General features: G+C 49.0%; 1 protein-coding gene across 1 annotated transcript in view; it reads left to right on the forward strand.

Annotated features, from left to right (window-relative positions):
• The window catches only part of C6H15orf40 (chromosome 6 C15orf40 homolog), a 71,421-nt gene that overhangs the window by 31,266 nt on the left and 28,153 nt on the right, over positions 1–12,002 (forward strand). Inside the window, exon 2 of the mRNA XM_063925970.1 lies at positions 11,429–11,555. Coding sequence (XP_063782040.1) covers positions 11,429–11,555 — 127 coding nt within the window. The remainder of the gene's footprint in view (positions 1–11,428; positions 11,556–12,002) is intronic.

A 12,002-nucleotide genomic window follows, 5' to 3' on the forward strand; every position in this document is an offset into this window, starting at 1 on the left:
GCCATGTCAGAGGTGTCAAAAATCCTCCTCTGGGCAGAAAGGCATGCAGTGGCAATGTCAGCAATCTTCATTCCAGGTGTAGACAACTGGGAAGCAGACTTCCTCAGCAGACACGATCTCCATCCAGGAGAGTGGGGACTCCATCCGGAGGTGTTCGAGGAGGTAACCGGTTGGTGGGGGGTTCCTCACATAGACATGATGGCCTCCCGCCTCAACAAGAACCTGCGGAGGTACTGTTCCAGGTCGAGAGACCCACAGGCAGTGGCGGTGGATGCACTGGTAACACCGTTGGTGTTCACGTCAGTGTATGTGTTCCCTCCACTTCCTCTGATACCAAAGGTTCTTCAACTGGTAAGAAGAACAAAGGTTCTGGCAATCCTCATTGCTCCGGACAGGCCAAGGAGGGCTTGGTACGCGGATCTACTGTATCTTCTGCTGGAAGAACCAAGGCCGTTACCTCTTCAGGAGGATCTGCTACTGCAGGGGCCGTTCGCTTATCAAGTCTTACCACGGCTACGTTTGACGGCATGGCGGTTGAACGCCAGATCTAAGCTCGGAAGGTTATCCCGAGTGAGGTCATTCCTACCCTGATACAGGCTAGGAAGGGGGTAACGTCTAAACATTACCATCGCATTTTGAAAAAATATGTTTCTTGGTGTGAGTCCAAGAAGTTTCCTGCGGTGGAGTTTCAGCTTGGACGTTTTCTCCTTTTCCTGCAAGCAGGGGTGGATATGAGACTGAGATTGGGCTCAATCAAGGTCCAGATCTCTGCTTTGTCCATCTTCTTTCAAAAACATTTGGCTGTCCTCCCTGAGGTTCAGACCTTTTTTAAAGGGGTTCTGCACATCCAGCCTCCCTTTGTGGCACCAACGGCACCCTGGGATCTTGATGTGGTGTTGCAGTTCCTGCAATCTGCTTGGTTTGAGCCTCTGCAGGAGGCTGATCTCAAGTTTCTCACGTGGAAGGCGGTCACTATGTTGGCCTTGGCTTCTGCACAACGCGTTTTGGAATTGGGGGCTTTATCTTATAAAAGCCCCTATCTGATCTTCCATGAAGACAAGGCGGAACTGAGGACTCGTCCACAGTTCCTGCCTAAGGTTGTATCGGCTTTCCATATCAACCAACCTATTGTGGTGCCAGTGGCTACTGACTCCTCAATTGGTGCAAAGGCCTTGGATGTAGTGAGGACTTTGAAGATTTATGTGCAGAGGACGGCTCGTCATTGGAAAAGTGACTCTAGGTTTGTCCTCTATGATCCCAAGAAAATTGGGTGTCCTGCTTCTAAGCAGTCGATTTCACGCTGGATCAGGTTCACTATCCAGCATGCTTATTCCACGGCAGTATTGCCGTGTCCAAAATCTGTAAAGGCCCACTCTACTCGTAAAGTGGGCTCTTCCTGGGCAGCTGCCCAGGGTGTCTCGGCTACTTGGTCTGGGTCGAACACAAGTTTTACAGGTTCGACACTTTGGCTTCTGATGACCTCAAGTTTGGTCAAGCAGTGTTGCAGGAGTCTCCGCGCTCTCCCTCCCGTACTGGGAGCTTTGGTACATCCCCATGGTACTAATATGGACCCCAGCATCCTCTAGGACGTAAGAGAAAATAGGATTTTGGTTACCTACCGGTAAATCCTTTTCTCGTAGTCCGTAGAGGATGCTGGGCGCCCGCCCAGCGCTGCGTTTTCCTACATTGCTTTTATAGTTCAGTACTGCCTGGTTCCTAGGTAAGTTCTGCGTTATTTACTGTTTCAGCTGTTGCTGAGTTGTTCCGGCATGTTAGCCGGATTTGCCTGTTGTGTGAGCTGGCATGAATCTCGCCACTATCTGTGTAAATCCCTTCTCTCGAAGTATGTTGTCTCCTCGGGCACAGTTTCTAGACTGAGTCTGGTAGGATGGGCATAGAGGGAGGAGCCAGCTCACACTATTAAACTCTTAAAGTGCCAATGGCTCCTGGTGGACCCGTCTATACTGATGGTACTAATATGGACCCCAGCATCCTCTACGGACTACGAGAAAAGTATTTACCGGTAGGTAACCAAAATCCTATTTTTCATAAAATTATGTAGAAAATGATGTACCCTAATGTAAAATATCATGCAAAAGGCTATGGGGACCATTTATTAATAAACACATTTGCAGTGCAATCTGGGCGCAATATAAGCACCCAGAATTGCATTGCAATATGGGATTATAGCAGGTGAATGTATTACCGAACAACCGCAGGAACAGAGGCTCTGAAATAAGCCTGTCCCTACAATGTGCTCAGTGTCCCGCCAAGGCTTCTGCGCATGTACATGATGGTCGACATTGCCGGGGGAGAGTTCCGGGGAACCTTCTGCCAGCTAAGAATGCAATGTGTAGCCTATAGGTTACAGCAGGCTACCGCCATCTTCGTGAGACATCTGCTGCAGTCACTCTATGATACATTCAGGCAGGGCTGTTTCTAGCCAGTTTGGCTCCCAGTGCGAGATTTAAAAATGCGCCCCCCCCTCCCATTCACATAATAAAAAAATGCGCCCCCCCATAGATATAAAGAGGAAAAGCATGCGCGCGCTGAAGACAAGGGGGCGTGGCCTCGTTAAAATGGGCATGGCTTTGTTAAGATGGGCGTGGCCTCATCTGATCTCATCATCACGGCCACCACGGGATAAAAAAAAAATAAAGTCCTCATTTTACCCAGCACGGTAGGCAAGTGCCCCCATTTTACACATTGCGGCAGGCACGTACCCCCATTTTACACATTGCGGCAGGAAAGTGTCCCCATTTTACACAGTACAACAGGCAAGTGTCCCCATTTTACACATTGCGGCAGGCACGTGCCCCCATTTTACACAGTACGGCAGGCAAGTGTCCCCATTTTACACATTGCGGCAGGCAAGTGTCCCCATTTTACACATTCCGGCAGGCAAGTGTCCCCATTTTACACATTACGGCAGACAGGTGCCCCCATTTTACACATTGCGGCAGGAAAGTGTCCCCATTTTACACAGTACAACAGGCAAGTGTCCCCATTTTACACATTCCGGCAGGCAAGTGTCCCCATTTTACACATTCCGGCAGACAGGTGTCCCCATTTTACACATTGCGGCAGGCACGTGCCCCCATTTTACACAGTATGGCAGGCAAGTGTCCCCATTTTACACATTGCGGCAGGCACGTGCCCCCATTTTACACATTGCGGCAGGCACGTGCCCCCATTTTACACATTGCGGCAGGCACGTTCCCCCATTTTACACATTGCAGCAGGCAAGTGTCCCCATTTTACACATTACAGCAGACAGGTGTCCCCATTTTACACGTTACGGCAGACAGGTGTCCCCGTTTTACACAATACGCAAGGCAAGAGTCCCCATTTTACACATTCCGGCAGACAGGTGTCACCCATTTTACACAATAAGCAAGGCAAGAGTCCCCATTTTACACATTACGGCAGACTGCGTCCCCATTTTACACATTCCGACAGGCAAGAGTCCCCATTTTACATATTACGGCAGGCAAGTGTCGCCATTTTACACATTCCGGCAGACAGGTGTCCCCAGTTTACACAGTACGGCAGGTGGGGGGGTGGGGGGGAGAGAGAGGGAGAGGGGCTGACTTATATTTGAAGCGGTTCTTCCCGCTCTTCAGCCGCCTCTCCCTTGTCTGCGGCGCCGGACGGCTTGGCTCCCCCTTCCCCCTCCTCCCGAGTGCCCAGCTCGGGGGGCGGGGTTTCACGGAATGACGTGAAACACCGCCCCCCGAGCTGGGCACTCGGGAGGAAAGGGGAGGGGGGATTCAAAGTGCTCAAGAAGTGCTGCGGCGGGCGCCCCGTGCTGTTGCACAGCTCGCCCGCCGCAAGAAACGGCACTGCATTCAGGGAATGCTAAATTTCTCTAACGTCCTAAGTGGATGCTGGGGACTCCGTAAGGACCATGGGAATAGCGGCTCCGCAGGAGACTGGGCACAAAAGTAAAAGCTTTAGGACTACCTGGTGTGCACTGGCTCCTCCCCCTATGACCCTCCTCCAAGCCTCAGTTAGATATTTGTGCCCGAACGAGAAGGGTGCACACTAGGTGGCTCTCCTGAGCTGCTTAGTGAAAAGTTTAGTTTTAGGTTTTTTATTTTCAGTGAGACCTGCTGGCAACAGGCTCACTGCACCGAGGGACTAAGGGGAGAAGAAGCGAACTCACCTGCGTGCAGAGTGGATTGGGCTTCTTAGGCTACTGGACATTAGCTCCAGAGGGACGATCACAGGCCCAGCCATGGATGGGTCCCAGAGCCGCGCCGCCGGCCCCCTTACAGAGCCAGAAGACTGAAGAGGTCCGGGAAATCGGCGGCAGAAGACGTCCTGTCTTCAATAAGGTAGCGCACAGCACCGCAGCTGTGCGCCATTGCTCTCAGCACACTTCACACTCCGGTCACTGAGGGTGCAGGGCGCTGGGGGGGGGGCGCCCTGAGACGCAATAAAAACACCTTAGATGGCTAAAAATACATCACATATAGCTCCTGGGCTATATGGATGCATTTAACCCCTGCCAGTTTTTCCTTAAAAAAGCGGGAGAAAGGCCGCCGAGAAGGGGGCGGAGCCTATCTCCTCAGCACACAAGCGCCATTTTCCCTCACAGCTCCGTTGGAGGGAAGCTCCCTGACTCTCCCCTGCAGTCCTGCACTACAGAAACAGGGTAAAACAAGAGAGGGGGGGCACTAAATTTGGCAGATTAATAATACAGCAGCTATATAAGGGAAAAACACTTATATAAGGTTATCCCTGTATATATATAGCGCTCTGGTGTGTGCTGGCAAACTCTCCCTCTGTCTCCCCAAAGGGCTAGTGGGGTCTTGTCCTCTATCAGAGCATTCCCTGTGTGTGTGCTGTGTGTCGGTACGTTGTGTCGACATGTATGAGGAGGAAAATGGTATGGAGGCGGAGCAATTGCCTGTAATAGTGATGTCACCCCCTAGGGAGTCGACACCTGACTGGATGGTCGTATGGAAGAAATTACGTGATAGCGTCAGCACTTTACAAAAAAACTGTTGACGACATGAGACAGCCGGAAAAACAGTTAATACCTGTCCAGGCGTCTCAAACACCGTCAGGGGCTCTAAAGCGCCCGTTACCTCAGATGGTCGACACAGACCCAGACACGGACACTGACTCCAGTGTCGACGGTGAGGAAACAAACGTATTTTCCAGTAGGGCCACACGTTACATGATCACGGCAATGAAGGAGGTTTTGAACATTTCTGATACTACAAGTACCACAAAAAAGGGTATTATGTGGGGTGTGAAAAAACTACCCGTAGTTTTTCCTGAATCAGATGAATTAAATGAGGTGTGTGATGAAGCGTGGGTTTCCCCCGATAAAAAACTGCTAATTTCTAAAAAATTATTGGCATTATACCCTTTCCCGCCAGAGGTTAGGGCGCGTTGGGAAACACCCCCTAGGGTAGATAAGGCGCTCACACGCTTATCAAAACAAGTGGCGTTACCGTCTCCGGATACGGCCGCCCTCAAGGAGCCAGCTGATAGAAAGCTGGAAAATATCCTAAAAAGTATATACACACATACTGGTGTTATACTGAGACCAGCAATCGCCTCAGCCTGGATGTGCAGTGCTGGGGTGGCTTGGTCGGATTCCCTGACTGAAAATATTGATACCCTGGACAGGGACAGTATATTATTGACTATAGAGCATTTAAAGGATGCATTTCTATATATGCGAGATGCACAGAGGGATATTTGCACTCTGGCATCAAGAGTAAGTGCGCTGTCCATTTCTGCCAGAAGAGGGTTATGGACGCGACAGTGGTCAGGTGATGCGGATTCCAAACGGCATATGGAAGTATTGCCGTATAAAGGGGAGGAGTTATTTGGGGTCGGTCTATCGGACCTGGTGGCCACGGCAACGGCTGGGAAATCCACCTTTGTACCCCAGGTCACCTCTCAGCAGAAAAAGACACCGTCTTTTCAGGCTCAGTCCTTTCGTCCCCATAAGGGCAAGCGGGCAAAAGGCCACTCATATCTGCCCCGGGGCAGAGGAAGGGGAAAAAGACTGCAGCAGGCAGCCTCTTCCCAGGAACAGAAGCCCTCCCCCGCTTCTGCCAAGTCCTCAGCATGACGCTGGGGCCTTACAAGCGGACTCAGGTACGGTGGGGGGTCGTCTCAAGAATTTCAGCGCGCAGTGGGCTCACTCGTAAGTGGACCCCTGGATCCTGCAGGTAGTATCTCAGGGGTACAAATTGGAATTCGAGACGTCTCCCCCTCGCCGGTTCCTGAAGTCTGCTTTACCAACGTCTCCCTCCGACAGGGAGGCGGTATTGGAAGCCATTCACAAGCTGTATTCCCAGCAGGTGATAATCAAGGTACCCCTCCTACAACAGGGAAAGGGGTATTATTCCACGCTGTTTGTGGTACCGAAGCCGGACGGCTCGATGAGACCTATTTTAAATCTGAAATCCTTGAACACTTACATGCAAAGGTTCAAATTCAAGATGGAGTCACTCAGAGCAGTGATAGCGAACCTGGAAGAAGGGGACTATATGGTGTCTCTGGACATCAAGGATGCTTACCTCCATGTCCCAATTTGCCCTTCTCACCAAGGGTACCTCAGGTTTGTGGTACAGAACTGTCACTATCAGTTTCAGACGCTGCCGTTTGGATTGTCCACGGCACCCCGGGTCTTTACCAAGGTAATGGCCGAAATGATGATTCTTCTTCGAAGAAAAGGCGTCTTAATTATCCCTTACTTGGACGATCTCCTGATAAGGGCAAGGTCCAGGGAACAGTTAGAGGTCGGAGTAGCACTATCTCAAGTAGTGCTACGACAGCACGGGTGGATTCTAAATATTCCAAAATCGCAGCTGATTCCGACGACACGTCTGCTGTTCCTAGGGATGATTCTGGACACAGTCCAGAAAAAGGTGTTTCTCCCGGAGGAGAAAGCCAGGGAGTTATCCGAGCTAGTCAGGAACCTCCTAAAACCAGGCCAAGTGTCAGTGCATCAATGCACAAGGGTCCTGGGAAAAATGGTGGCTTCTTACGAAGCGATTCCATTGGGCAGATTCCACGCAAGAACTTTTCAGTGGGATCTGCTGGACAAATGGTCCGGATCGCATCTTCAGATGCATCAGCGGATAACCCTGTCTCCAAGGACAAGGGTGTCTCTCCTGTGGTGGTTGCAGAGTGCTCATCTTCTAGAGGGCCGCAGATTCGGCATTCAGGACTGGGTCCTGGTGACCACGGATGCCAGCCTGAGAGGCTGGGGAGCAGTCACACAGGGAAGAAATTTCCAGGGCTTGTGGTCAAGCCTGGAGACATCACTTCACATAAATATCCTGGAGCTAAGAGCCATCTACAATGCTCTGAGCCTAGCAAGACCTCTGCTTCAAGGTCAGCCGGTGCTGATCCAGTCGGACAACATCACGGCAGTCGCCCACGTAAACAGACAGGGCGGCACAAGAAGCAGGAGGGCAATGACAGAAGTTGCAAGGATTCTTCGCTGGGCAGAAAATCATGTGATAGCACTGTCAGCAGTGTTCATTCCGGGTGTGGACAACTGGGAAGCAGACTTCCTCAGCAGACACGACCTCCACCCGGGGGAGTGGGGACTTCACCCAGAAGTCTTCCACATGATTGTGAACCATTGGGAAAAACCAAAGGTGGACATGATGGCGTCCCGCCTCAACAAAAAACTAGACAGATATTGCGCCAGGTCAAGGGACCCTCAGGCAATAGCTGTGGACGCTCTGGTAACACCATGGGTGTACCAGTCAGTGTATGTGTTCCCTCCTCTGCCTCTCATACCCAAGGTACTGAGGATCATAAGAAGGAGAGGAGTAAGGACTATACTCGTGGCTCCGGATTGGCCAAGAAGGACTTGGTACCCGGAACTTCAAGAGATGCTCACAGAGGACCCGTGGCCTCTACCTCTAAGAAAGGACCTGCTCCAGCAGGGACCCTGTCTCTTCCAAGACTTACCGCGGCTGCGTTTGACGGCATGGCGGTTGAACGCCGGATCCTGAAGGAAAAAGGCATTCCGGATGAAGTCATCCCTACCCTGATCAAAGCCAGGAAGGATGTAACCGTACAACATTATCACCGTATTTGGCGTAAATATGTTGCGTGGTGCGAGGCCAGGAAGGCCCCTACAGAGGAATTTCAACTGGGTCGTTTCCTGCATTTCCTACAAACAGGACTGTCTATGGGCCTAAAATTAGGGTCCATTAAGGTTCAGATTTCGGCCCTGTCGATTTTCTTCCAAAAAGAACTGGCTTCAGTTCCTGAAGTACAGACGTTTGTCAAGGGGGTACTGCATATACAACCTCCTTTTGTGCCTCCAGTGGCACCTTGGGATCTAAATGTAGTTTTGGGATTCCTAAAATCACATTGGTTTGAACCACTTTCCACTGTGGACTTAAAATATCTCACATGGAAGGTGGTAATGCTGTTAGCCCTGGCTTCAGCCAGGCGTGTCTCAGAATTGGCGGCTTTATCCTATAAAAGCCCTTACCTAATTTTTCATACGGACAGGGCAGAATTGAGGACTCGTCCTCAATTTCTCCCTAAGGTGGTTTCAGCATTTCACTTGAACCAGCCTATTGTGGTGCCTGCGGCTACTAGGGACTTGGAGGACTCCAAGTTGCTGGACGTAGTCAGGGCCCTGAAAATATATGTTTCCAGGACGGCTGGAGTCAGAAAATCTGACTCGCTGTTTATCCTGTATGCACCCAACAAGCTGGGTGCTCCTGCTTCTAAGCAGACTATTGCTCGCTGGATTTGTAGTACAATTCAGCTTGCACATTCTGTGTGGCAGGCCTGCCACAGCCAAAATCTGTAAATGCCCATTCCACAAGGAAGGTGGGCTCATCTTGGGGCTGCCCGAGGGGTCTCGGCTTTACAACTTTGCCGAGCAGCTACTTGGTCAGGGCCAAACACGTTTGCTAAATTCTACAAATTTGATACCCTGGCTGAGGAGGACCTGGAGTTCTCTCATTCGGTGCTGCAGAGTCATCCGCACTCTCCCGCCCGTTTGGGAGCTTTGGTATAATCCCCATGGTCCTTACGGAGTCCCCAGCATCCACTTAGGACGTTAGAGAAAATAAGAATTTACTTACCGATAATTCTATTTCTCATAGTCCGTAGTGGATGCTGGGCGCCCATCCCAAGTGCGGATTGTCTGCAATACTTGTACATAGTTATTGTTACAAAAATCGGGTTATTATTGTTGTGAGCCATCTTTTCAGAGGCTCCTCTGTTATCATGCTGTTAACTGGGTTCAGATCACAGGTTGTACGGTGTGATTGGTGTGGCTGGTATGAGTCTTACCCGGGATTCAATATCCTTCCTTATTGTGTACGCTCGTCCGGGCACAGTATCCTAACTGAGGCTTGGAGGAGGGTCATAGGGGGAGGAGCCAGTGCACACCAGGTAGTCCTAAAGCTTTTACTTTTGTGCCCAGTCTCCTGCGGAGCCGCTTTTCCCATGGTCCTTACGGAGTCCCCAGCATCCACTACGGACTATGAGAAATAGAATTATCGGTAAGTAAATTCTTATTATTTGCGGTTAACCCCCAACGTGGTGTTTTCGGTTTTAAGCCCTAATTAGTCACTGATAAATGGGCACTTATGACAGGATGTAACTTGCAGGGACAGCGGTTCTCGCAACCACCGTCCCTGTGAGATAATTTTAGTGGGTGTGGTTCATAGAGTTGACCACACTTTGGTCGACAGTGTCTAGGTCAACCACTATTGGTCGACAGTAGCTAAGTCTACACTTAAAATAGGTCGACATGACAAAAGGTCGACATGAGGTTTAAACAAAAAATTGGTGTTGTTTTCTTCGTACAGTGACCGGGAACCCCAATTAGTGCCGTTCCCAATTGTTGTCCATATGGATCGTAAAGTATGAAAAAGTTCAAAAAAATGAAAAAATTTGTGAAAAACTCATGTTGACTTTTTGTCATGTCGACCTAATGCATGTCGACCTAGAGACCGGATACCAATTTTAGTACGGATACCAATTTAGTAGTAAGCGCCTTGAGTCCTATTGGAGAAAGAGCGCTAGATAACTAAAATTATTATTATTATTATTATTATTATTATTATTATTATTATAGTACCTAGCAGGAATAGCTAACATGAAAAAGGCCATCAGTTTGCCATGATTATTAATACATAGGCCCCCAAATAGGTTTTATGCTTTGTTTTGCAGATATTGCAGGACCTCAATAGCTAAATCCTTCCAATTAACCAAAATGTTAGCTATTCAATCTAGGAGCTATTTTAATGAGCCCTAAAATAGCATTTTAGAAGGGTGATGAGATCCTGAGGGGAAGACTACTTTTGACCGCAGCACTTTTACATCAGCCCGGAATCCTAGGCAGCAAAGCTAACACTAAAGTATAACATTTAAATATCTACTAATCACATTCATTTACACATATGAATAAATGTTGATAAAAAGAAAAAAAACTTCATTATTATGTACCGCTGGGATCCTGAATGAGTGTATGACGGGCCGCCGGAGAGGTAAGCCTGGAGGTGTGTGTTAGGTTTAGGCTGCAGGGGGAGGGTTAGAGTTAGGCTGCGGTGGGGGGGGGTTAGGTTTAGGCTGTGGGAAGAGGGGGTTATGGGGGCATTGGACCATTCCCCTGTCGGGATTCCCACCATCGGAATGCCGCGGTCGGTATTCTGACCGCTGTCATCCCGCATGCCGGCATTTCATACCCAACGCCTTATGACAAGGATTAGAGTGAGCAGTGTATCTCCTGTACATCTGTGTAGACATCAGCCCAGTATCTGAAAGCACCTTTGATGACTGACTTTCATGGCAGCTGGTACAGGAAAGGCATCATGTGCTATATGTGAATACTGGATGTCCTTATACCTTTATCTTCTATATATCAAGTTTGCATAGAAAAGCTTATGGTACATCAACATGCAGAGACTGTACAAAAAGCAGATCCTATATCACAAACGTCTGGGCTCCAGTTATTCACATAACCTGTCGTGGTGAGAATTTTCACGGCACCCCGTATCATAGTAATAGTGGGAGCAGAGCTGCATTTGACTTGGGCAGCTTCAGAACTTGATAAGACAGATGGAGGCAAGTCAGCCAGGAACTAATATAGCGGAGGGAACTCTAATACCCCTGATGTCTGATAGGACAACCAGAGTTGACTGCATAAACTAATACTTGATAAAGACCATGTACTTTGAAAAAAACAATATATGTCTGAATATATAACAAATAATGTCCAAAATAATTCAACTTGATCTGACAAGAACCACACTGGCGTGTGTATGTTTGGGGGTGCAGGGATTTTTGCTATTTTCTTCACATGAGAGGGCAATAGTTGCAATGTGGTAAACTACATTCTACACCTACTGAAATAGAAAACTCACCTATTGAAAACACTAAAATAATTCAACAAAAGATATGTTTATCCTTGTAGGTAAAAGGACAGAAGGAAAAGCCGTCAGAGACTGCCCATCCTACAGGTCCTGTTACAAGAGACAAAACTGGATCTGTTACCATAGCTATTCATGCCAAACCAGGTTCCAAGCAAAATGCTATAACAGGTAAATATTTGCAGTGTCATCGTGATACGTTCCTCATACTTAGATGTACACTGGGCCTGATTCAGATGTGATTGGAGTGGTTAGCGCTGCTGCTTACATAGAAGCAGGAGCAAAAGCATTTATATGTTAATGCAGCTGGAGGCATTATCCCTCCTCCTTGCACTAGTGATCTGAGCTAGGATGCAGTATTGGATCATCTGCGACACCACTAGCCGGCTGTTTTACCCATAGGGTTGACAACCCAGGTCCTACCAAGAGGTCAGGAATTCTCCATACTCCGATGGTGATCATGGCCTCGGCACTATCCCGCAATGGTTGCAACATGCCACCGCTTTGGGAAACGGAGGCTGACACCACCACCAAATGGCATCAGACTATCAATCTTGACAGTCTGATGCGTACTGTGTCTTTCATCGCAGACGGCAAGTCCGGCGTATGCACAAAGTA

The sequence above is a fragment of the Pseudophryne corroboree genome, chromosome 6 (genome assembly GCF_028390025.1).
Source record: "Pseudophryne corroboree isolate aPseCor3 chromosome 6, aPseCor3.hap2, whole genome shotgun sequence".
Lineage (NCBI taxonomy): Eukaryota > Metazoa > Chordata > Amphibia > Anura > Myobatrachidae > Pseudophryne > Pseudophryne corroboree.